The sequence below is a fragment of the Sus scrofa genome, chromosome 12, assembly GCF_000003025.6.
Source record: "Sus scrofa isolate TJ Tabasco breed Duroc chromosome 12, Sscrofa11.1, whole genome shotgun sequence".
NCBI classification, from domain to species: domain Eukaryota; kingdom Metazoa; phylum Chordata; class Mammalia; order Artiodactyla; family Suidae; genus Sus; species Sus scrofa.
The window spans coordinates 5,714,869-5,740,483 of NC_010454.4; the positions used below are offsets into that span (position 1 = coordinate 5,714,869).

At 50.6% G+C, this 25,615-nt stretch overlaps 2 protein-coding genes across 4 annotated transcripts in view; one reads left to right on the top strand and one right to left on the bottom strand.

Annotated features, from left to right (window-relative positions):
* The window catches only part of SAP30BP (SAP30 binding protein), a 36,993-nt gene extending 19,615 nt beyond the window's left edge, over positions 1 to 17,378 (bottom strand). Inside the window, exons 1-3 of one of the 2 annotated variants that reach the window (XM_003357968.4) lie at positions 17,193 to 17,378; positions 15,856 to 15,965; positions 13,091 to 13,138 (exon numbers count right to left, since the gene is read on the bottom strand). In XM_003357968.4, coding sequence (XP_003358016.1) covers positions 13,091 to 13,138; positions 15,856 to 15,965; positions 17,193 to 17,298 — 264 coding nt within the window. In that variant the 5' untranslated portion in view covers positions 17,299 to 17,378. The remainder of the gene's footprint in view (positions 1 to 13,090; positions 13,139 to 15,855; positions 15,966 to 17,192) is intronic. The other variant, XM_003131203.5, reaches the window with a different exon arrangement.
* RECQL5 (RecQ like helicase 5) overlaps positions 17,468 to 25,615 on the top strand; it is a 37,801-nt gene continuing 29,653 nt past the window's right edge. For both annotated transcript variants that reach the window (XM_021066623.1, XM_021066624.1), the window contains exons 1-7: positions 17,468 to 17,650; positions 18,292 to 18,423; positions 19,651 to 19,772; positions 21,285 to 21,803; positions 22,365 to 22,467; positions 23,192 to 23,303; positions 25,055 to 25,217. In XM_021066623.1, coding sequence (XP_020922282.1) covers positions 18,306 to 18,423; positions 19,651 to 19,772; positions 21,285 to 21,803; positions 22,365 to 22,467; positions 23,192 to 23,303; positions 25,055 to 25,217 — 1,137 coding nt within the window. In that variant the 5' untranslated portion in view covers positions 17,468 to 17,650; positions 18,292 to 18,305. The remainder of the gene's footprint in view (positions 17,651 to 18,291; positions 18,424 to 19,650; positions 19,773 to 21,284; positions 21,804 to 22,364; positions 22,468 to 23,191; positions 23,304 to 25,054; positions 25,218 to 25,615) is intronic.

Sequence of the window (25,615 nt, forward strand, 5' to 3'; positions counted from 1 at the left end):
TGCCACGGCAGGCTGCTGGCCAGGGATGGAAACACGCAACTTATCAGAAAAATGGGCGGAAGTTGGTGGGGCCACTTCGGATGCAATGGACTCGCCTCCACGCTCAGCTCACTGCCAGGAAGGCTTGGCTCCCCGCACAGGGACGCTTTCTACAGGAAAGGGTTAAACAGGCGGCTGCCAAGACAAATGAAACCAGCTCTAGAACCGGCCTTGTCGACCGAAGCAAAGGCGGGAGGGGGACAGGAACCGCCTCTTTCTGTTTCTGGAAATTCTGTCGCCAGCGATGCCCACATGCTCAGCACGGCGCCGACGCCGTCACGTGGAACCAGCCAGACGCCACGTGGAGCCAAGGCTCTGGCCCGAGCCGCTTCCCAAGGGGAGACTTTGTTATCGGACTATGTCGAGTGTAGCCTCAGATGTTATTCCAGACACGCGGAGATGCTGAGTTTCTTGAAAGCTGGAGCAGATGTTCGGAGAGGGACTTCGGGGCGGGTGTGGGGGGGTGTCAGCGGGGGGAGGGCTTGTCTGGGCACGGAGGTCGCTCACATCAAGGACCTGGGCCGGGCTCAGGGCTGGGGCCAGGCTGAGCGTCTTTCTGAAAGGTTTTCCACAAACCCAGTGTCTCTACACTTTGAGTTGTGATGAGGGTGGGGAGCGGGAGCTTGGAGCCCGACGAGGGCGAAGGAGGCAGCTTTGTGAGGCCGAGGAGGACAGCAAAGTCCACGAGGCACATGGCAACAGGCCACCAAGTGACAAAAGCATGACCCTGCCTGGGAGGCAGGTGCCAAGCTGCAGCGTTAGATTAACAAACATCGGGGCGAATGGAAGGGAGTCAGCAGGAAGCCCGGAGCGAGGAAGTACTGACCAGTTCTCATGTACACACTGGTAGGAAGAGGAGCGACCAGCTACAGGGCCAGAGGGCAGGCCAGGACCTCCACGGCCCTGCTCGGGGAAAACCCACCTAACTCCAGAGTTAAGAATACACATAAGGAAAAGCCTGTCAAACCCAGAAATCACTCAGCTGCGTCGCAAAGGACATGGATTAAAACCACAGAACGAAGGTGAGACGTGCCAGATCCCTAAGGACGGGAGCTCGCCTTCTGCATCACCCATTTCAAAAAGATAAATCCCAACGGGGGAAGGAGGCTCCAGCCACGCCTTGGTTAGCAATCCGTGGCATCTGGACCTGAAGGGAAGGAAGTATGTTGGGGCTTGTACGGCTGATGGGCGGGTGGACTGGGCACGCAGCGGCTCCTTCTCGGACGCAGAACCGTGCAGGGGCGGGGGCTTCTGGGAGCAAGTGCCGTCAAGGCCCCGCTGGCAGCTGCGGTGGAGCCGGGGGTGGGGTGGGTGGGGGAGTGGTCAGAGGGAGAATAATGGTCAGTCTTCCCTTTGCAGGAGATCTCGACTTCCAGCAATTACATTCCTCCCAGGGGTGTTTGGCTCGGGACGGAGCCAGGCCTTCGGAAGGTGGCAAGACGAACGACTTGCCTTGGATTTCTCTCAGTCCGGACAACAGAGCCGCTTCCGCAGCCTGCCCTCCTGTCTGATGCTCAGATCACATCACCACCGACAGACTCACAGATCCCAGCCTGGGGCTGGGTGAGTCCTCCCTGGCGTGGAAATTCTGTCACCTGCACTGCACAGGCAACCCCAGCCGTGCTAAAGACCAGGCCCGAAGAAGGCCAGCTGGCCCTTGGCCATTCACTGCGGCGAGAGCAAGGAAATGCCAATGTTACACAGGCCTGGGCGATTTCAACAGTTCAAAGGCCTCACCACAACGGTGAGAAGTTACGAGTGGATGGCTCACACGCCAGCAATGGTCAAGGGCCATTTCCTCCTCTGGTCTTAGGTGAGTCATGCTGTAACTTTACTTTTTCCTAATCAGCACTCAAAGGCTCATGGGGTGTGGGAGGCGGAACACGGGGGCCGGTAGGATAATAAAACCAAGACTCGGGACTGAGCACATATTCGCCGTCTCACACCCTAAAGAGAACTCACTAAAAGCTCACACACACAAGTCAAGCCTGAGGACAATCGCACGGGGCAGACATTATCACGCCCGTCTTACGGATGAGTAAACCGAGGCAAAACACAGCAAAGCAGCTTCTTGCCCTGTAACTGGCAATGTTGGAAGTCAAACCCCAGCCTGACTCCAAAGCCCAGGAATACCACTTCCCAACGTCTCAGCTCCCCCGCCGAGGCTAGGAGGCTGCAAAGAGTAATGGTTTCTATGAAGCGCAACCGCTGGGGAAGCCGACATGCACGACCAAGGAGGAAAAATTCCTCTCCGAGGATGAGTCTGCAGCAGGTCACAGGCAAAGCAGGCATTAGACTCTTGACTTTAGGGGAAGGTGGCCAGATCTACCACCTTTCAACTGCAATGATCAGGGGAGACAGCTCAAGAATCCATGGTGCCCCAGTGAGTAATGTCTGCGTTGACTCAAACGGAAGGGCTGGTCCTACAGACTTAATCATATACGCAGGGGTGCTGCCACCCCGTCCTTAGCCTAGAGATTGCCTGGAGGCATACACAAGAAACGCTACCAAATCCCAAACCCTACGGCCCCCCTCCCTCCCTTCCGGGGTCAATCTAGGGGCCTTCCAATGAGAACTCATTTTTGGTTTTCTCTGGGTCACCCCCTGCCATGGCACACGGAGGTTCCTGGACCAGGGACTGGATCTGTACCACGGCAGCGACCGGAGCCACTGCAGTGATAAGGCCGGATCCTTAGCCCACGGTGCCACAAAGGGCCTCTGAGAACTCAAGTTTGAAAGAATGAGTTATTTCCGGGGGGAGAGATTAATCAGGAGTTTGGGATTAACATATACACACTACTGTATACAAAACAGATCACCAACGAGGGCCTACTGTATAGCACAGGGAGCCATTTGCAATATCCCATAATAACCTATACGGCGAAGAATCTGAGACTGGATATAGGTGTAACTGAATCACTTTGCTGTATGCCTGAAACTAACACAACATTGTAAAACAACTATATTCCAATACATTTTTTTTTTTTTAAAGTGAGGTATTTTGGAGTTCCCCTGGTGGCTCAGTGGTTAACGAATCTGACTAGGAACCATGAGGTTGTGGGTTCGATCCCTGGCCTCGCTCAGTGGGTTAAGGATCCGGTGTTGCCATGAGCTGTGGTGTAGGTTGCAGGCATGGCTTGGATCTGGCGTTGCTGTGGCTGTGGTGTAGGCTGGCGGTACAGCTCCGATTAGACCCCCAGCCTGGGAACTTCCATACGCCCTGGGCGCGGCCCTAAAAAGACCCCCCCGCCCAAAAAAAAGAAGAGGTTTTTCTTTTAACCCATGTAAAAAGCACAGCACAGGAGTTCCCATTGTGGTGCAGCAGAAACGAATCTGACTAGTAACCATGAGGTTTCGGGTTCGATCCCTGGCCTTGCTCAGTGGGTTAAGGATCTGGCGTTGCTGTGAGCTATGGTGTAGGTCGGCAGCTGCAGCTTCCATTTGCCCCCTAGCCTGGGAACCTCCATATGCCACGGGTGCGGACCTAAAAAAGCCAAAAAAAAAAGAGAGGACAGCACAGTTCCTATTCATCAAGAAATCTTCCTGGAAGGAAACTATACAGCATTTTATTCAAAAACAGCTATAAGAACATACTCCTCTTTTACTGCCATAATGTACTTACTCTGGGTTTTATGCTGGCCAGCGGAAAATATGAGAAGGACTAAGCGAAAGGGTGCAAAGAAAGTGGCCGGTATTCCTACCAGAGCAAAAGCTGGTGAATCTCAACCTTTCTTTATCATCCCCCACGTGAAGGTATTTAAAAATTACCAAAAAACCTTCCCTGGAGCAATGTTTTTGGCCACGCCCACAGCATGTGGACGTTCCTGGGCCAGGGATCAAACCCGGGCCACGGCAGAGACCCAAGTCGCTTGGCAGAGACCCAAATCGCTTATGGCAGTTTTAATACAACCCACCGCATCATTCTTAAGTGTTAGTGTTTCATTTGTGTCATGTTATTATCGTTACCCAGCCTACAGCCACAGTGAAGATGTTTCTAACACAAATGAGACCAAAACTGGATGCAAAGCATGTGTTCCATTATACAGACAAACCTGCCAAGATGGAAGAAAGCGTGAAAACGGCAGCACTTTTAGGATCATGGAACGAGGTGATTTTTTTTTTTTTTTGAAATAATCTTGCTCTGATAATGTGACAATAAAACATGCAGGATATGAAAAAAAAAAAAAAAAACAAAACGAAAACCGCTAGATAGGATAAACCACCAGAAAAAATGTGACAATAAAACATGCAGGATATGAAAAAAAAAAACAAAACGAAAACCGCTAGATAGGATAAACCACCAGAAACACCGTACCGTAAGGCCCTTTCCACGTCAAAGACCTCTAAGAAAAGGGCCAAGTTTAAGCTCTGACAGGGTAAGCACTGCTGCGCCATCCTGAGAAAGAATTCTCAGTGCAACGTCCCACAAGCGAGGGTGCTCCAGAGGCTCGCCAAGCACGGGCACACAGCCCGTCTCCGCTGGCTGGAAAGGGACACACCACACAGCCTGCCCCCCGAAGCAGCCTCCAGGACGAGCAGGGCCCTGTGCTGCCTGTTTGTGAAAAGCTTAGCATCTCTTTTTCTGACCTCCAGCGTCCTGGAGGTGCAGCAAACACAGACAAAGCCATGACAGGACAGTGTCTCATTCTGTACCATCTTGAGAAAGGGGGCCGGTGCTTGGGAGCCTCTTTCCACACATGGCCAGGCGGAGACTGGCTGCCAGGCCCTGAAGCTTCTACCTACCGACTGATGGTCAACAATAAACAGCTGGGAAACAGCATTCAGTCTCCAGATCTTTGATTCGGATACCTTAAAAGCTCAGTCACAACGTGGGGCCCGCAGAGGGACTGGAGGGAAGACGTGTGGGATCAGTGAGTCCGTTCTGCCCACGGCAAACCCTTCAGCTCCACGCTGTGTAAATTAATAGCACACAACCTAGATGCTGGCCTTCCTGAGGGAAGGCAGGTGCACAAAAGCGCCAAAGGCAAGGCCCCTTCTCTCTGCGGAGCCAGGCCTCCTGCGGCGGGTGACCGAGGACCGACGAGGCCCCACGAGGCCCCACACCCTGGACCTCTAAGACCACCTACCAGTGCAGTGCCCAGGCTGCCCATCGTGGCACCCAGGTACCCCACAAAGGCACCGCGATACTTCACAATTTCAAGGGAAACAGCACCGTCTGGCACCTGTCAGCTACCTCGCTGATTTATGTATTATTTTTTCAAGGGGCTGGTCAGTTGAGGAGACAGCGATGCTGACTGTTTGGAGCAAATGACTTAGAAACAGAATCGCTCGGTGTTTCTATTGGCCTGGGAGCCGGGAAACGCTCCTGAGACCCCGAGGGTGCCATCAATGGAGCAACTGGGGTGACTGCCGCCGTCCAGGACAAGGGCACAGGGTCAGACTCCGCTTTGCGGAGGAGGCCGAGTGCTGCTCGTGGCTGCGCTGGAGGCTGAGGGACACATGTTCCGAACTGTCCTCTATCAGGGCCACGGGTGCCTGGGACAGTGGCCGGCACAGCCCTGACTTCAGAGGGGCTGGGCGGGGTTTAAGCGACAGGCCTGTTGTCCTCCCGATGCAGGGAAGCCGCGCCGGGAAGCCGCGTCGGCGTGCTCAGCCCAGGGCTTCCGGCTCCAGCCCAGCAGACCGGCTCCGAGGTGTGACCTCTGCATTTCTGCACTACTTTGGGGGCTCAAAAATATTTTTACATGTTTTCTTTGAATTGGGGTTGTACACGCCTTTTAAAAATGCCAGAAGAGTTTTTCCCCACCCGATGCCACCGCCCTGACCCGGAGACACTTATTTTGTTTTGACAGATGTTTGCTCCTGGGGCCAGGACGATTCCTGCCCTGGGTCAAAGCCTGGATCGCAGCGCCAGGGCGGTGGGGGGCGAGCCCACCCTGCGCAGCAGGGAAGCAGGGCCTCCTCGTGAGCAGGCAGCGGGCGGCTCCAGCTGGCTCGTGCCAGCTCATCAGTGCCCCCGATTGTGTGCAAAGGAAGAGTGTGTCAGCGACAGCGAGGGAGTGGAAAGACCTTCATCCACAGGAACCATGGGAGTGGGCAAAAAAATAAACAAGGGGAAGAGTTCCCGGGCAACCGAGGTGAAACAAGGACAAAGGATGGGGTGGGAAGGAAGCTCAGGGGCCAAGGGCAAACGGATGGAGGAAACACTTGGGCCTTTGGGCCCCCTGCTCCTGCGGCGAGGAGCCGAGAGGCCACTCCTAGTCTGACTGTCCCTGGGGCAGCAGCGCCACCTTCTGTTGAGTAACCGGAGCATCTGGGTTGGGATGCTTCCTGAAGAGCTGAGAAGCCTTCTGTTTTCCTGAAATACTGTTTTGCTCACCCCCACCCCCCCACCCCCAAGCTCCTTTTCTCTAGTTTAGGGCAAACTCAGCAAAGCCAGATCCCTACCACCCCAGGCTGATGGGTCAGGACCAAAGGCTCCTTACAGAGGTGGGTCTGGAGTTCTCATTCTCTCTCAAACTCCCAAATGCGGGACTTTTACACTCATAGGTAACCCCAGACATCAGAGGGATAAAAATAAGGGCAATCTCCAGTCTTTGCGTTCTACATGTGCACTTTCAAAAGCGAACAGATTTAAAACTTCAAAAAAAAAAAAAAAAAAAAAAGACAACAGATAACAGAGCCAGAGAACACTCAACTCTGCTTATCCAAAATGCCAGGTCCTTTGCTAAGACGCATTTCTTTTCTTTCTTTCTTTTTTGTGTGTGTTTTTCTAGGGCCACACTCGCGGCACATGGAGGTTCCTAGGCTAGGGGTCTAATCAGAGCTGTTGCTGCCGGCCTATGCCAGAGCCACAGCAATGCCAGATCTGAGCCTCATCTGCGACCTACACCACAGTTCATGGCAGCGCTGGATCCTTAACCCACTGAGCGAGGCCAGGGATCGAACCCGCAACCTCGTGGTTCCTAGTCAGATTCGTTTCTGCTGCGCCACGACGGGAACTCCCTCCTCATTTCTTTTAGGACATTTCTAACAAATGGTTTCTTAAAAGGCCCAGAGGAGTTCCCTGGTGGCTCCGTGGGTTAAGGACCTGGCATTGTCACTGCTGTGGTGTGGGTTTGATCCCTGACCTGGGAATTTTACTTGCCTCGGGCACAGCCAAAAAAAAAAAAAAACAACTCACTACCTTCTGCGGCAGCTCGACCCACTTTGGGTCGGAATCGATGGGCCGCTGTCTGGGGTGTGAAGGTCAACGTCTTCCTAGGCGTCGCTCGAGTTCTGCAGGGGCTGCTCTTCCCTCACCAGACCTGGAAGCACCAGACAGCACTGCCCAGTCCTCCCTCTCCTGGCTCCTTCTCAAAACTCACAGGCCAGGGTTTTATGTCCTCTCCCCACTAAGCTCTCCTCTGGGCACACACCAGTTTAAAATGCAGAGTCCTCCCAGCATGTTAAGTACCTGACTAGTATCCACAGGGATGCAGGTTCGACCCCTGGCCTTGCTCAGTGGATCCGGCATTGCCGTGGCTGTGGTGTAGGCCGGCAGCTGCAGCTCTGATTTGATCCCTGGCCTGGGAACTTCCACATGCTGCAGGTGCAGCCCTAAAAAGTGGGGGGAGGGGACAGAATCCAATAGCTCGAAACAGTCCCAGTGACATGTGTGACCAGCCTGGGAGGTGAGCAGAGAGGGGACTGGTCGCTACGACACAGACATGCCAGATGCTATTAAGCTAAGTCTTTGTTACACTGACTCATTCAATCCTCATGAAACAAGTGAGGCAGATTTGACTATGACGCCAACACCGAGGCTGAGGGAACTCCCCAAGGAGGGCTGGGCTCCAAACCCGGGCCTCCCACTCCAGAGCCGACTTCTCCAGCTGCTGGGCTGCCTCGTCCTGAGGATGCTCCACCAACCCCAACGCGGCTCCTGCCCACAGGGCTGACAGCCTCGTGGATTCGTACAGAGCAAGGGGAACAGTTATCGGTTAATAAGACCGACCAAGGTTTTTGTTTTTCAAGAAGAGCGGTTCTCCAAGTTGATCTGTGGATTCCTGGGGGCCTGCAAGGTCAAAACCCTCTGCAGGACACCAAGACATGACCTGCCCCGTTCACTGTGTGAACACCTACAGGAGCAGCAGTGGGTAAACCTGTTGGCCCTCTAGAAAAAGTCAGGGCAGCAGCAACAAATTTATCAGGAGTCATACTCTCTGTAAAACAAAAGAGGAGTTCCCCTTGTGGAGCAGCGGAGATGAATCCGACTAGTATCCATGGGGACGCAGGTTCAACCCCTGGCTTCAATCAGTGGGTCGGGAATCTGGTGTTGCCGTGAGCCGTGGTGTAGGTTGCAGACTCGGCTTGGATCTGGCGTTGCTGTGGCTGTGGTGTAGGCTGGCAGCTGTAGCTCAGATTCGACCCCTAGCCTGGGAACCTCCATAGGCCACAGGTGTGGCCCTAAAAAGCAAAAAAAAAAAAAAAAAAAAAAAAAAAGCCAATGTCACTTAAGAACATCCTTGGTGAAGCAGTAAAAACGATTACCTTTGACCCTTGAGTACATCTTTCGCATTTTGTGTGGTTGAGTTGCAAGCCGAACTGGCGGCTTTCTTCATGGGACGTCATTTTTACTTAGAGGACGGACAGGCAAACTATGGTTATTCAGCTTTATGTAGTTGGCAAGCATTTTCTTAAAAACGAAGGCCATCATTTCAAGGAAAACTCTCTCATACTATTTATAGGCAGTGATAAAATTCAAGTTCTTCAGCACAAATTAGAATTTGGGAAAACACACACTTCCCACAAGCACGTCAGCCTTCTTTGTTCTTTTTTGCTTTTTAGGGCCGCATCTGCGGCATGTGGAGGTTCCCAGGCTAGGGGTCCAATCGGAGCTATAGCCACTGGCCTATACCATAGCCACAGCAACGCCAGATCCGAGCCGCATCTGGGACCTGCACCGCAGCTTATGGCAATGCCGGATCCTTAACCCACTGTACAAGGCCAGGGATCAAACCTCATGGTTCCTAGTCGGATTCGTTTCTGCTGCGCCATGACAGGAACTCCAGCAGGACAGCTTTCTGATACTTATTGCCTTGTCTGATGAGGTCAGTAAGGTCACTAACAAATAAGATTTATTTTGGATACTACAGAACAAAATGTGCCAACGTGTCTAAGATCTGCATAACTCAGTGAATAAACATTATCCAAATCACTAGCTTCTGAGGATATAATATCACATATACGCAAAAGCTGTTTAAAGTGCGAGAGACCCGCAGGCTTTAACAAAGCAGAGTACAAAAAGCTCACTGACAAAGATTCACATTCTCCTTGCAACTAACCTTTAGCAAACCACCACCTGTTGAGTTTTGATGAAGTGTCAGAGGAACAACCAAAAGTGTTTCAAGGACTGTTGAAACACGCCCCTTTTTCAGAATAACCTGTCTGTATGAAGCCAGAGTTTCTTCAAAATACTTCAACCGAAACAACATATTGTATGAGTTTCCTTGTGGTGCAATGGGTTAAGGACCCAGCATCGTTGCTGTTGTGGTGTGTTTGATCCCTGGCCTGAGAACGTCCACCTGCTGCACACGTGGCCCCAAAACCCCGCAAAAACAAAACAACACATCACAGCAGAGAGAACACACAAGCAACTGTGAGAATCTAGCTGCCTATTCAGCTAGACATGAGACATTAAGGAGACTTGTAAAATGATAAATCTGTGCCATTTTCTGTTCTAACCTTTTTTTTTTTTTTTTTTTTTGGTTTCAGAAAGACATTTCCCATAAAAAAGTTATTTATGGAGTTCCCGTTGTGGCTCAGTGGTTAATGAACCCAACTAGACACCATGAGGTTGCGGGTTCGCTCCCTGGCCTCGCCCAGTGGGTTAAGGATCCAGTGTTGCTGTGAGCTGTGGTGAAGGCTGCAGACGCGGCTTGGATCCCAAGTTGTTGTGGCTATGGGGTAGGCCAGCGGCTACAGCTCTGATTCGACCCCTAGCCTGGGAACCTCCATATGCCGCAGGTACAGCCCTTAAAAAAAAAAAAAAAAAAGACAAAAAGACAAAAAAAAAAAAATTTACGTTAACATGTAAAAAGTTTGTTATTTTAAAATAAATATTTAAAATATCAAGAGATAAAACCAGAACAAACAAAAGCTTTTAGGGATCCCAGTTTTGTTTGTTTGTCTTTGGCTGCACTCGTGGCACGTGGAAGTTCTCACACCAGGGTGGCAGCAACTGGATCCTTAACCCACTGCACTGGGCTGGGAATCACACCTGCACTGCCACGGAAAAGACAATGCCAGATCCTTAACCTGTTGTGCCACAGCAGGAAATTCTGGAATCCTAGTTTTCACTTGGGTAAAGAAACGGAAATGTTTTGAGAACTGCTATAGTCAAAAATTAAAAGCAGATCTTAAAAAACCAAAATAGGAGGGAGTGCCATCTCGTGGAAAGGAGAGTTATGACATCAATCCGTTTGCTAACAAAATAAACACCTCCAGCGACACAACCCATTGTTAGAAACTTCACATGCTTAAGGCAAAAATATGCAAAATCAAGGGTTTAGAATACAAAGTATTGGATTTTTTTTTGTTTGTTTTTGGTCTTTTTAGGGCTGCACCTGCAGCATATGGAAGTTCCCAGGCTAGGGGTTGAACTGGAGCTACAGCTGCTGGCCACAGCCACAGCCACAGCAACGCCAGATCCAGGCCAAATCTGTGAACTACACCACAGCTCACAGCAACACTGGATCCTCAACCGACCGAGTGAGGCCAGGATTGAACCCGCATCCTCATGTATACTAGTCGGGTTCGTTACTGCTGAACCACAATGAGAACTCCCAAAATATTGTTAAATATCAAGTGAAATAAAACTTGAATGTACCAGAAACGTTCCAGAATAGGGGGAGGCTCGAGAGGGGTTTGAGGGGGAGGCTGAGACCTGGAAGGCAGTGTGATGCCGGCTCAGGCAGGAGAGGAAGCCAGGGCCAGGACCAAGCACGAGGAGCACACAAAACTCATGCCGGGGCCCGTTTCTAGTCCTCGGAGATGCCATGAGGACTCGCCATCTTTCTGACCCCTGGTGGGCCTCTGCTAGCCACTGGGGGCTGGGGGATACCTGAGCTGGCCAGCTGTCTGACCCCTCCACGCTCACCTCCACGAGAACTATGCCAAGTTACTTTGAAGGTTGGGTTTTGAGTTCTGCTCTTTTTTTCTTTTTTTTTTGGCCAGGCCTGCAGCAAAAGTCAAAGTTCTCAGGCCGGGGATCAAATCCAAGCCACAGCAGCAACCCGAGACACAGCAATGACAATGCTGGATCCTTAACCCACTGAGCCACCAGGGAACTCCTCACATTCTAATTTCTGAGGGCTTTCTAACAGGAACAGAAATTATTCCATGAGGACTTTTCATTCCACGGTCAGACTGGAAATTCAAACTGAATGAAATACAGGAAAGCACATTAGTCAATCTTCATGTGGACCGAGAGAGGGGAGGCTGAACACAAATTCCCCAACTTCCCGATTCTGCCCTGCTCTTCCTCTCTCACACAGGCATGTCACCCCCAGGGGTCTGCTCTTTGTACCACTGCATTCCAGAAGGGCTGACAGTGAAGGGCACACACCCTGCTCTCTGCCAACCTCCCAGGAGGCTCTGGATTCACACACAGTCCAGCAACCGTACACACAAAGGCTTCTGGTGCCAGGAATCCTCTTTTCTGTCCACAGCTGAAGCCCTGACACCTGGCGACTCTTGAGGCTTATTTTATGCACAGGCTCTAAGGCCCACCCTCTCCAAATACTAAGACAGACGACCAGATACAAACACTACGGACCATTGCCCTTCTGCAAACCCAAGCAGAGCTGTGACCATCCCTGATCCAGGCCACGGGTCTACCCTTCTGCTAGTAACGCTTGGATGGGTTCTCCCCCCTTTAGGGGATGCACCTGCAGCACATGGACACTCCCAGGCCAGGAACTGGGAGCCTCAGCTGCGACCTATGCTACAACACTGGCTCCTCAGATGGGTTTTAAGCCTGGGTCCCTCACTAGGCATCAAAAAGGACTCATACTTCCTAGGACACCATTTTTTTCTTTCTCCTGGTGCCTACACTTTCTTTCTTGGGGAAAATGGTTTCTTATCTGCACCATCCACAGCCCTGCGTGGGGTTCCTTCAATGGCTGCACACAGCTCTAGGCCAAACACAGAATCAGTTCAGAATTGGAACAGCTCATGCTATGTCTTTGGATATACCACAATTTCAGATTATAACTGGGGAGAGTTTTCCTAAATCCCGCTAGGTCATCTTAAAGACCTCAGCTGGCTTTAAAGCACTTTTTAAGTCATAAAACTTGGTCCCTATTCCCCAGGCCCAGAATGACGGAATTCGTCTTTCTCTTTGGAAAAAAAGAAGTTTGTGCCCTAAAGGATGCTTCCTCCACAGGCACGTGTGTACTGATGCCCAGCATGTGGTACAATGGCCTCCCCAGCGCAGGGGGGTAGGGGTCTTAACCTTCACCCCGAGAGGGGTCAAGGGTATTCGAGTTACTCTCAGCTGCTACTGGAGGGAACTGTAAGAAGAAATAACTATACAGTTTCAGAACAAACCATTCTGCGTGGCTTACCCGAGAGTGGAAGGGCACAAGCCTGGAAACACAAGGCTTAGGCTCAGCATCCCCAAGAGCTGGGAGAAGCCTCACTTTGGCCCTCCAAGCCCCTCTTCTCGTCTAGATGACTAAAGAGAGCCCACAGGACACCAGGCTGTCCTGATTCTAAAAACATTCCCACACCTAACCCACCTGTAGGGGCAGTGACCCCACAGAGCCCACCTGGATTCAGAGCATAGGTGGGTCTCGGCACTCAACCAAGCCTCTCGCCTCTCTAGTCTGGAGAAATGGCATTATCGGGAAGGCAGGAAACCCAGCTGCCTCAGGACATTCCAGCGTGGTCTCCAAGGTTCTTTTAAAGCTGGGCTTCTCCCAGAAAATTTACACACGGTTACACAGTATGTTAGTGGGACGGACCTTGACCAGACATATGAACTGAGCCATAATGTTAAAACGCCTTGCTCGCATCCAGCCACCCCACCGCAGCCAACACCAAATACCTTTGGGTCATCAGCCTCAGGTTTTTCAGTCTCTGAATCGTCATCTTCCTACAAGACAAAGAATTTAGAGGATTAAGCTTAAAGGAGCGGGCCTGAGGGTCTCACATGCATAACTAGGGGTTGGAGCAAATACACCCGGCCTGGGTTGTCCCACCAAGAGCCCCTCCCACACCATCCAACCCAGGCTCGAGAGAAAGAGGAGGCGAAAAACAGATGTTCTGGGGGTGGAAAAGGACATCGGCCGCTCAAAGTCGTTACTCCGGCAGTGCCGTCATCCACGTTATTGAAAACGCCTGAGATTAAAAACCACACGCACAAAAGTGGAAAAAGGGTGCAACGCGCTTGAGAAGAGTAAGACCAGGCCCCGGAGACTAACACAGGCATAGCGGTTCCCATGAAATACCAATTATTTCAAACCAAGAATAGGAACTTTTCTCCTTGACTTTCACGCGCAAACACATCAGACCCAGATCTCTTGCAACATCGGTCACTGCCAGAGCATGACCCCCACGCGCTGTACCCCAGAGCTTCCACCCCACATCTGCGCCAACACGAAGAGCCGGAAGGTAGGCGTCACCCAACCAGGGCGGGCAAGGGACCTGGGGAAGGCAGGACTGAAGGGCAATGGCCGGCCTGTCCTGGTCCCAGCTGAGTGGGCTCTGCCTCCATCCAGGCTTTCAGAGAACGGTCACTGACCAGTTCTACCCAGCCTTGTTCCTTATCCAGATGGCCTGCCTGGCATAAAGTGCCACATGGGCAAGGCATTTTCTTCAAGCGTGCCCTGGCCTCACACGAGCTAACCCACCAGTCCACTGAACGCTAATGAAGGTCAAAGATCAGCTCCCTGTTAGGTCGCTATGTCCATATCCGTTCCACTATCCAGCACCCCCCAGTGCACGGGAGCCATAATCACACACGGGGAAAAAAATTCAGCTTCATTTGAAACTTTTTTCAGTCGAGCTACACTTTAACCCCAAATGAAATAGCACTCCAGACGTTAACATAAACATCACCTGAGAAATCTGAACTATGCTGATGGCTTTGAGATTGAATTTTCCTGCAAGGTGTCAGTGAGCCACAGGTTTTAAATACAATTCCCATGTTCTCAAAATGAAACCCATCAGGCCAAATAATCAGAGATTCAGCCAAATACAATCACATTTTAGAATGTCTATTTTGGGATTGGATGGGAAGATTTTACTAAAATATGAAATAAAGCTTAAATATGATGAAAAGTCTATGCAAAGCATATGTGGAATAATACTTCAAAAACACATTATGTAAATTTGCTGAAGAAAGTAGTTGCAGATGTTAAGCCAGTATGTATGCACTTAAGAAAAGTCAGGAAAGCAAAACAACCCACAAAACTTTTCTAAACAATTTCAGTCAATTCTGAATTATCAGCAATAATGGGGGGAGGGGGTTTAAGGGGATAAAAATACCTTTCAAAAGAATATAAACTACAAAATGCATTTTTTGTTTAATTTGTAAGGCATTTTAATGCTAACATTTATCAATGGGTAACAAAATTTTGATACAAGTAATAAAGTACATTGAGTGTCTTAATTAAAGCTGTTGCTAAATAGCCAGATTTTATATCTAGTTCAACTTTGTATGTCTTTGTGTTAAGCATCAGCTGGAATTCTTATTTTTCTCCAAAAATTTAAATTCTGGGAGTTCCCGTCATGGTGCAGTGGTTAACGAATCCGACTAGGAACCATGAGGTTGCGGGTGTGATCCCTGCCCTTGCTCAGTGGGTTAATGATCCGGCGTTGCCGTGAGCTGTGGTGTAGGTCACAGACGCGGCTCGGATCCCGCGTTGCTGTGGCTCTGGTGTAGGCCGGTGGCTACAGCTCTGATTAGACCCCTAGCCTGGGAACCTCCATATACCGCGGGAGCGGCCCAAGAAATGGCAAAAAGACAAAAAAATAAAAATAAATAAAATAAATTCTGGCTCATGATGCTCAGGTGACAGTGCACTTAAAGTCCTTTTGGTTAATTAAGACACAAATCCTCTTTTCTTTATTCGCACGTACTAAACTTTCAGCCAGACTGTGATCAAGAACACTGATAAGAGGTGCCAAGTTAAAAAGTCGAGAAAGTAGTTAAGAAGAACCGAACTGTAAATAAAACAAAATAACCATCCTTCCTAATCTTTTTTTTTTTTTTTTTTTTTTTTTTGGCTGTACCCACAGCATGTAGAAGTCCTTGGGTCAGGAATCGAACCGTGCCACAGCAGCAACCCAAGCCACTGCAGTGACAATGCTGGATCCTTAACCCTCTGCACCACAGGCGAACTCCTTCCTAATCTTTTAATAAGCTGAAAGATTTGAATGAGCCCCAACCAAGATTAAAAATAATAAGAGTTGATTGCAGAGATAAATGACACACCAATTAGGATGAACGCACGGTTACAAATGGAGTAACTTATCTAAAAGGGGAAAACCAACATAAAACACCCACTGATGTCTGGGGTGAATAAGAGTGTCCACTATCTTTCCCCCCAAATTGCAAGTCAAAGGTTTATACAAAATGGTTCGGGTGACACCAAATAGAACAAGTTGTTTTCGAATAGAACAACTGATATCCAACCCAGCTTCCTCAACTGACACTAAACAAACAAACAAACGAAAGTGTGGTGTCTGGTGGTGGGTGGGTGACAGTGAAATTAGGCACGAAGTGGAACACAGTCGGGACAGGTCAGAGTTTCTGACAAATGAAATGGTGCTTTGAACAGCTTTCGATTTGGGAACAGATGTCCTTACCGACTGCTTGCTGTTCTCATCCTCTTCTTCTTCATAACCATCTTCGTCACCCCCGAGGCGAGAAAAATCATCCTCTCCATAGGCTTCAGATACCAACCCGCCTTTCTCCTCTTAAACAGAAGGGGAAAAAAAAAAAAAAATGAATGGGGAAAAGAACGCAAGGAAACACTTGGGTGATTTGAGTGGCCAGGATTATTTCCGAAGATCAAAAGAAAACCTAAATGACCTTAGGCCCAGATTCCGCTTTGGGGAAAGTTACTACCTTTAGAGTATGAATTCCTTACAAGAACAGGGAAGAACACCGAGTAACATTAAATTCCATTTCCAGTGCTTCCAAGCCATCCATTATGCCAACGGAAGCCTTCCCTTCTCTGAACTATTGTACCACGTCAAGCATCTCTTTCGATCTGCATATGTCTACCTTGTATCCCAGGCACCAATGAACTTGTCTTTTCTTACAAGATCAGGACTCAAATGTCCTCCCCTAGGAACAGGACCTTGAACAGGGGCCACCTCGAGAGGTTCCCCATTTATACCTACTTGAGAAACAAAATCTCTTTCTATGTTTAAAAAAAACCCCAAACATCAGCAACCCCCCCCAAACAATACAAATTACCAAGAAACCACCAGAGAGCCTCCTGACAGGCAAAGACCACACAAAACTATGAGAAGCTAAACGAGGCCAAATCCTCCCTCACTTTCCAGATGAGGAAACCAAGGTCCAGATACACTGGGTAATTTGCTGCCTCTCTATACTGCCATAAAAATCTGCTCTCACTTCCTAGTAACGTGATTCTCAACCTGAGCAGGGCAACAAAATCACTGGTGGGCTTTGACAACTCACAAAGTAATGGAATCACCAAGGAGCCTTGGAAAGCTCGCAAATGCTCAGATCCTTCCCCAGATGTACAGAATTACTCTCTTTGACAGTGGAGACCGGATGCGTGTCATTTTAAAAGCTCCGAGACACGTCTAGGGTACATTACTAATTAAAAGTTTCGCTCTCCTCCACCAAACAATAAGCCCGGACAAAATATGCAGTGGTTCAGAAGCCTTGGATCCTCTCCACCCTTGGTCCACCCTTCTCCCCGGTATGATGCCCAGTACGGAGAAGACTTTCAATAGGTTCCGACAGGATAATCGAATCAACAGAAGGAGACGGTCCATTCTTACAAAAGAGCATCTAACGCTCGGTCTAGCCCAGGACCCTGAGCACCCTCCGGGGCTCCGGCGCCCGATGCTTGGGGCACAAAGACTCCCTCTTTCCCTCCCGCCCTATTAGGGAAGCATCATTCAGGGCAGACACCCGATTTCCCCCCTTCTAGCTCCCTACTCACCAGCCGCGCTGCCTGCCGTTTCCACTCCAGCTTCGCCGTCAGACTCGGGCTCTGAATCTTCCGCATAAACTGCCAGAGACGACAGGACATTCTTCTTCCCCGCCATCTTATTCCCGCACACCCGGCGCGCCTCACTTCTATGACTCCAAAAAGCCGACTTCCGTGCAGAAAGGCGACTTCTTCCGGATCCCAGGAGACCCCGCGCCTGTTTCAGACAGAGAACCAATCAAAAAGGCCGTTTCCGCGCTTGGCTCCGCCCCTCATCCCCGCGCCGGCAGAACGTCATCACTGCGAGACGGATTCAGGATTAAGTGGGTTTTACCTGACATTGCAGTCCCAGCGGTTTGGCTTCTCAGGGTTACCTGAGGGTTATGGGGGTCTTCGAGTAGTTCCCGAGCCCGTGGGCAGCAGCGGCCCGACAAGAGCCCTTCGCCCCTGGGAGCCCACTGCCGGCTCTGATATCTTGGGGTGAAGAGAGGGAGGCTTTGGCTGGGGAAGGGAGAAAAGAGCGAATCTGAGGCTCAGAGGAGGATGAAGGAAGAGCTTTCCTCTGGGGGTTGGGAAGAAGGTGTCGGGGTCCTGGGGGGAAGAGTGGTCCTCATGGCTGTGCTTGTAGAGCAAAGGGTGGGTCATAGAAAAATAATTCCACTTCCTCCAAATCCTTCCGAAGACATTTGTGCTTCTTCTCGTGATCTAATTTCCAGCTCTGTGCTATGCTGGGGCCTGGCATAGTTCGATGTGTTATTTTCACTGAGCGTAAGAATGGAGATGTCATTTACCTAGGAATGTATTGCTGGAGGCTGTTCACCCGGAGCTATATTTCTTGAAAATAATATATCGTTCGAGTGTAACAAAGCAAATTTAGTTCCTGCCGTGGCGCAGTGGGTTAAGGATCCTGCTTTGCCTCAGCTGTAGCGTAGGTTGCAGCTGCAGCTCAGATTTGATTATTGACCAGGGATGTTCCACATGCCAGGAGTCTGGTCAAAAAAAGAAAAAAAGCAAATTTTTACTCAGAAAAAATAAGCAGTCTTTGAAAAGCAGAACAGGGGGTTCTTGTTGCAACCATAGGATCATCACCTTTGCCTTAACATTTGGCCACTGTCTATTGGTAAGATGAGCACCCACCCTTTTGACCCTGAGCGTCGCGTCCGGAGCACGTTGAAGAAGGTCTTTGGGTTTGACTCTTTTAAGACGCCTTTACAGGAGAGTGCGATCATGGCTGTAGTGAAAGGTAATATTAACCAAACTGCCTGTGTTTACACTTGTGCTGGCTGTCCCCTAACACCACCAAAGAACGCCTTCTTTTTGACCCTTCTTACCTTCCCACCCTTGGGCCATGTTTGGTTTTGGAGATCTTACAGACCTGTCACCCAAAACTTGAAGCTTTCTCTCTCTCTCTCTCTCTCTCTCTCTCTCTCTCTCTTTCTTTTTGGCTGCACGTGGAAGTTCCGGGGTCAGGGATTGCGCCTGAGCCACAGCAGTGACACCGCCAGATCCTTATCCTGCTGAGCCACCAGGGAACTCCCCCAAACTTGCAGTTTTATTGGCAGAACCACCCAGCTGTTTTGCCTCTTATATTCATAGTCAGAGCTAAGGTTATCTTTGGAAACAATTCGTAAATTTCCATTCTCATTTGTTGGTGTATAGGCAGTAACGGAGGGATAGCAGACATAGCCTAAGCCAGTCACTGGCCTCGTAGGTAATTCCATTGTTGAAGATGGCGTGGCCTGAGTCCCAAATGGGGAAGGAAGGTGTGATAATATTATAAGCCTGAAGTTTGTTGATAAATAGAGGTTGTCCAGAGGGGAGCAGCAGTACGATGTTAATTACATGATAACATTTATCAACAAAAGACCTCTAGGTGATGTTGCTTCCATGTCTACACAGATAAGCCCACTGATCCAGAAGTATTCAGCTTGCATAGCTGCTCAGTTCACTGATCCGTATTCTAGCAGATTCTGTCTTCTTTTTTTGCTTTTTAGGGCCGAGGGTGCAGCACCAGGAAGTTCCCAGGCTAGGGGTCGAATCAGAGCTGCAGCTGCTGGCCTACGCCACAGCCACAGCAACGCCAGATCCAAGGCACACCTGCAACCTGCATCACAGCTCATGGCAACACCAGATCCTCAATCCACTGAGTGAGGCCAGGGATCAAACCCTCATCCTCATGGATACTAGTTGGATTTGTTACCACTGAGCCACAACGGGAACTCCCAAACTCTGTCTTATTACTCTTGTAGTTGTGACTGCCGCTACTGGAAATGATTTGTACACATTGCCAAATCTCTCTGCTCTTTTCATGGAAAGGATGGAAGAGGATTGAGGCTACATTGAGACCCTTTCATGTGCTGGGCCCTCCGCTAGGGGTTTTTCCTCTATTCTCATGTAATTTTCAACAGCCTTGATAAAGGAGAGATAAAAGGCAGGAAACTTGAGACATTGTCGTCTTGTATTTTTGCAGGTGACAAGGATGTCTTCGTGTGCATGCCCACAGGGGCAGGAAAATCCCTCTGCTATCAGCTCCCTGCTCTGCTGGCTAAAGGCATCACCATCGTAATCTCTCCTCTTATTGCTTTGATTCAGGTGAGGTTTGGGGGAGTGAAAGTGGCAGCCCAGAAGGTTTAGAGGAAGGTTTTTTAAATTTTATTTAAACTTAAAAAAACTTTCTTTCTTCTTTACTCTTTTTTTGCCGTCCCTCGGCTTATGGAGTTCCCAGGGATCAGATCCGAGCTGTAGTTATGACCTAAGCCCCAGCTGTGGCAATGCCAGATCCTTAACCCACTGCACTGGGCCGGGGATCAAACCTATGTCCCAGCACTCCCAAGACACTGCTGATCCCGTTGCACCACAGTGGGAACTCCGAGGAAGGTTTTTTTTTTTTTTTTTTTTTTTTTAATAGCTAGAAATTTTACTTCCCTTTCCTTGGTCTTTTGCCTCTAATTTTTTCTTTGATTTGCCTATAACCCGCTCCATGTTGGGAGGGATTGAGTGGCCCACATGTGGGGTTCTCCACTAGCGCACATTAGTCTGGTGGCTTATGAATGAATCTTCTGTGTTTTGATGGCCTGAGGTCTCTTACCCTCTGTTGTAACTTTTTGTCTGGAGGAATATGGAACTGTACCTGTATCCACATAACACGTTTTCACGTATACACATGGGCATTCTTAACACCATAGGAAAATGCAGATGGGTAGAGAGGTAATCTGCTGGGGGAGAATCCCTGGTAACTTCTGCTTTAGTCTGGCAAAGGGCACAGGTGTGAGACAGAAAAAAAAACTTGTCGGGATGTTGGTAATATCTGTTCTGAACTTCTGACTCTATTTAAGGCCTGCAGGTGGGCTGATAGAATCAGAAATGAGGAAGTGGGGCCATGTGGTTGTGACGCACCCACCATGAAGAAAAGAAAGGGAGAGGGAGGGGGAGAGAGGGAGAGAAGAGCAGTCACAGTGCTTGTGATGCCACTAGACCCAGGCTGTGTGCCACGTGCTTTAGGCGCGTTAACTTATCTTTGTACATTTTCATTTAATTCTCACAACACCCCTATGAAGTAGTTGGACTCTTTTTATAGCAAAGAGAAAGAGAGTGAAAAAGTGGAAAGGTTAAGAACCAGCTGAGGAGCATGTGATTCATTGGTCTGGGTTTAAATCCACATCTGGGAGTTCCCGTCGTGGCGCAGTGGAAACGAATCCGACTAGGAACCATGAGGTTGCGGGTTCAATCCCTGGCCTCGCTCAGTGAGTTGAGGATCTGGTGTTGCCGTGAGCTGTGGTGTAGGTTGCAGATGCAGCTCTGATCTGCTGTGGCTGTGACTGTGGTGTAGGCCGGCAGCTGTGGCTCCAATTCGACCCCTAGCCTGGGAACCTCCATATGCCGCAGATGCAGCCCTAAAAAGCCGATAAATAAATAAATCAATCAGTCCATGTCTGTCTGGTCCCACACTTCAATGGCTTCGCCTTCTGTACTTTTGTGCAGGATGGAGGGTGGGCACAGGATGTTTTACGACTGGGAAATACCCCAGGGAGTTCAGTGACGTTTACCAGTGAGTCCAAGGGCCCCTTACAGTCCCCTCTGTGGCCTCTCCCCTTCTGCCCTCAGGACCAGGTGGACCACTTGCTGGCCCTGAAGATTCATGTGTGTTCCCTGAATTCGAAGCTCTCGGCACAGGAGAGAAAGGAGCTGCTTTCTGACCTGGAGCAAGAAAAGCCCCGGACCAAGCTTCTGTATATCACGCCGGAGATGGCGGCCTCGGCCTCCTTCCAGCCCACCCTCAAGTCCCTGCTGGCCCGGCACCTGCTCTCCTACCTGGTGGTGGATGAAGCTCACTGCGTTTCCCAGTGGGGGCACGACTTCCGTCCTGACTACTTGCGTCTGGGAGCCCTGCGCTCCCGCCTGGCGCACGCCCCGTGCGTGGCCCTGACTGCCACGGCCACCTTGCAGGTCCAAGAGGATGTGTTTGCCGCCCTGCACCTGAAGCAGCCGGTTGCTACCTTCAAGACGCCCTGCTTCCGGGCCAACCTCTTCTATGATGTGCAGTTCAAGGAGCTGCTGTCTGATCCCTACGGGAACCTGAGGGACTTCTGCCTTAAGGCTCTGGGACAGAAGGCCGATAAAGGGGTGAGCGCCCTGCAGCTGGGAGGTTGTGCAGTGCTGTCTGCAGCATGGAGATGAGCCCTTTGACTTCTCCAGCGTCCGTAGCCGGGACCAGCTGGAGCTTCTGAAAACTTATGCACAGAGGTGTCCTTTGGTTTCCTGGCATTACTGCCCTTACTGGGGTTCCCGTATCCTGGAATCCTCCTGTGGGAGACCTTGGCAGACCTATCTGAGGTTTGAGGGGAGGAGGCAGAGGAGTTAGAAAGATTGGTTTTTGTTTAATGGGTTTTTTTGGGGGGTGGGGGTGGGTTGGCCAAGTCCATGGCGCGTGGAAGTTCCTGGGCCAGGGATTGAACCTGAGCCCCAGTAGTGACAATGCTGAATCCTAAAGTGCTAGGCCACCAGGGAACTCCCAGAAAGGTTGAGTTCTGAGCTGCTTTGGTCCTGCCTTGTCAGAAAGTAGCAGGGCTTGCCTCAGAGGAGACTGAAACTGATGAAAGGGCTGCTTTTAAAGTGGCTGCGGGCTGTGGGCCAGTCGTTTTGTTCTTCCCAGCGCTTACTTGCTCCCTGTGTCTCCCCATCCAGTTGTCCGGCTGCGGCATCGTCTACTGCAGGACCAGGGAGGCCTGTGAGCAGCTGGCGATAGAGCTCAGTGCCAGGGGTGTGAACGCCAAGGCATACCACGCAGGTAAGGGGCGCCCAGGCCACGTGGCCCTCACGCTCAGGAGCCTCTTGGCTGGTCTCTTGTTCTTTAAGAATCCTGGTTAATCGCGTGGCCCATCGTCTTTTTCTGAACACCTAGGCAAAGCTAAAGTGATTCATTTAAATCCACAAAAAGGAGTCTAGACATGAATAAGACCTTTTTTTTTTTTTTAAATTTTTAATGGATGCACCTGCGACATATGGAAGTTCCCAGGCCAGGAATTGACTCTGAGCCACAGCTGTGACCCGCGCTACAGCTGTGGCAACACTGGAGCCTTTATCCCACCGTGCCCGTCTGGGGATGGAACTCGCGCCTCCACAGTGACCTGAGCCGGTACAGTCAGGTTCTTAACCCACTGCACCACAACGGGAACTCCATGAAAGAGATCTAAAAGGAGCTTTGTGACTCCTGAATTCTTCTGGTTGCTCTGTGCCCACCCAGCCACAGGTGATGAGTTTTGTAAGCCCAGGTATTGGTGTGGAGGAAAGAGCACAAGCCTGGAGGCCATTGGACTTGGCTTTGCGTCCTGGCTCTAACGTTGATGGAGGGCCCTGTGCCACACACAGGCTGGAGTCTTTATGTTGATCGGCCTGGGCTCAGTGAGGTTACGTGCCTGTCCCAAGGTCATATGGCTGGTAAATGATGGACTCAGGGTATGTGTACTGTGCCCAGCACAGCGTCAGACCCAAGGTCAACCCCTCCCCTCTAGGGCTGAAGGCTGCTGAAAGAACGCTGGTGCAGAACGAGTGGATGGAGGGCAAGGTCCCTGTAATTGTTGCGACCATTAGTTTTGGGATGGGAGTGGACAAGGCCAATGTCAGGTAAGCGCTGGTTCTCATCTTACCTTTCCAGTTGGGGCCTGGCTCAGGGTGCTCTGCCTGGAGGACCAGGTCTGTGTGTCCTTCTGGGGCCAGAGGGGGAGGAGGCTGCAGGAGACCGTCCCTAGTACGTGGTCCAAATGCTGACGGTTTCCTGCGGTCCGCGCCGTCCCGCAGGAGGGGGCGGCACACAGACTCGCAGCTCATCCTTCGACTCAGCCCTGCTCACTCACATCTGAGCAGCTGGAGCCTCTGAGGGGGTGGAAGGAACTATCTTTTTTTTTGCTTTTTAGGGCCGCACCTGTGGCACATGGAGGCTCCCAGGCTAGGGGTCCAACCAAAGCCACAGCGGCTGGCCTACACCACAGCCACAGCAACACGGGATCCGAGCCGTGTCCTCCACCCACACCACAGCCCATGGCAATGCTGGATCCCTAACCCACTGAGCAAGGCCAGGAATCGAATCTGCAGCCTCATGGTTCCCAGTCAGATTTGTTTCTGCTGCGCCACGACAGGAACTAGCTTAAGCTGCTCCCGTGGGAAGTTAAGGGCAGAGCTCTTGTTTCCACACTTCTTGTTACTGCAGCGGTGGGGGCATCCCAGCCTCCTAGCCCCACACTGGCAACTGTTGGGAAGTCTCTTACCTCCAGCCACACTTGACCTTCATACGATATTTGGGGCTACAGCCTGAAGCCCTTCGCTCTGATGAGTACCAACTGTAATGCCTTGTGTGATTTACAGGGCACTTCCGCATACGGGGTCTCCTTAAGCCTCACCACGACCCTGAGTTGGTCAGGGTAGGAATTAAGACCATGAACTACATCTGAGAGAACACGGACTTTGGAATCAGGGTTTTCACCCTGGGTCAGCTGTGTCTTGTTAGGAGCCAGCATTGGAGTTAGACACCCCTAGGCTCAAATCCTAGCTCTGCCTTCCCCTTGCTTTATCACCTTGGATGAATTTACTTCCCTGAATCTCAAGGTCATTGTTTATAAAATGATCTACCTCGAATGGTGGTGACTATGGTGGATTTTTTTTCTATTTTATGGCCACACCTGCGGCATATGGAAGTTCCTAAGCCAGGGACTGAATCCAGGCCACAGCTGCAGCAACACCAGATCCTTTACCCACTGTGCCAGGCCAGGGATGGAACCCGCGCCCTCATTAGCAACCCAAGCTGCTGCAGTCAGAATTTTGGGGGGGACTTTTTTTGCGGGGGCCACATCCACGGCATATGGAGGTTCCTGGGATAGGGGTCCAATCAGAGCTATAGCTGTCGGCCTACACCACAGCCACAGCAGTGCAGGATTCGAGCTGTGTCTGCGACCTACACCACAGCTCACGGCGACACCAGATCCTTAACCCACTGAGAAGGCCAGGGATCGAACCCGAGTTCTTATGGATACTAGTTGGGTTCGTTAACCACTGAGCCACACCAGTGATGATTAAACGAGGCAAATAAATACCCTGACTCATGGTACTTAATAATTGTAATCCCTTTCCCTCTTCAAAGACTCACTTGCTCATAAGCATCCTAATCTTGCTTTAAGTGCACTGTTTTTCCTGTGGGCTGCTCCATGGCAGGCAGGCCCGCTGACAGACTGCAGGGTCCTAGCCCTGCTTGCTCTGGGGTCCTGCCTGACAGCCTCCCTGCTCCTGGTCGTCGTGGAGACCCCTGCCCCACTGACTCAGAGGCACTCCTCCCCTCGGCTTTTCGGCTGCATCTCACGCTGCTTGTCCCTTGGATCCTGCAGGTTTGTCGCCCACTGGAATATTGCCAAGTCCATGGCCGGGTACTACCAGGAGTCTGGCCGGGCGGGCAGAGACGGAAGGCCTTCCTGGTGCCGCCTCTATTACTCCAGGAATGACCGTGACCAAGTCAGCTTCCTCATCAGGAAGGAGGTAGCGAAGCTCCAGGTAAGTCCTGGGCAGTAAGGAGCCCTTCCCGTGTGAGCCCACCCCCTTCGGTTTCCCACAGCTCTTCCCTGCTCAGGTGGAGCCGCTGTGATCTGGGGGCTGCTGTCGCGGCTGGACTAGCAAGGAAGGGAGTGGTGTCTTGGTGGGTAGGCAGCTTATAATAAACTAGGTTAGACTTTTTTCTTTATGCTCAACTGATCTTCGTGTGTGTGTGCGTGTTATTCTGCATAGTCAGGATCAACCCTGAGATCTCAATTCCCAGACCAAGGATCGAACCTGGGCTGCAGTGGTGAAAGTGCCGAATCCTAACCACTAGACCACCAGGGAGCTCCCAATCCTGCCTTGTTTTAAATTAACAATGTTACATAAATGTTTTCCCATATTGTTATAAGTTCTTT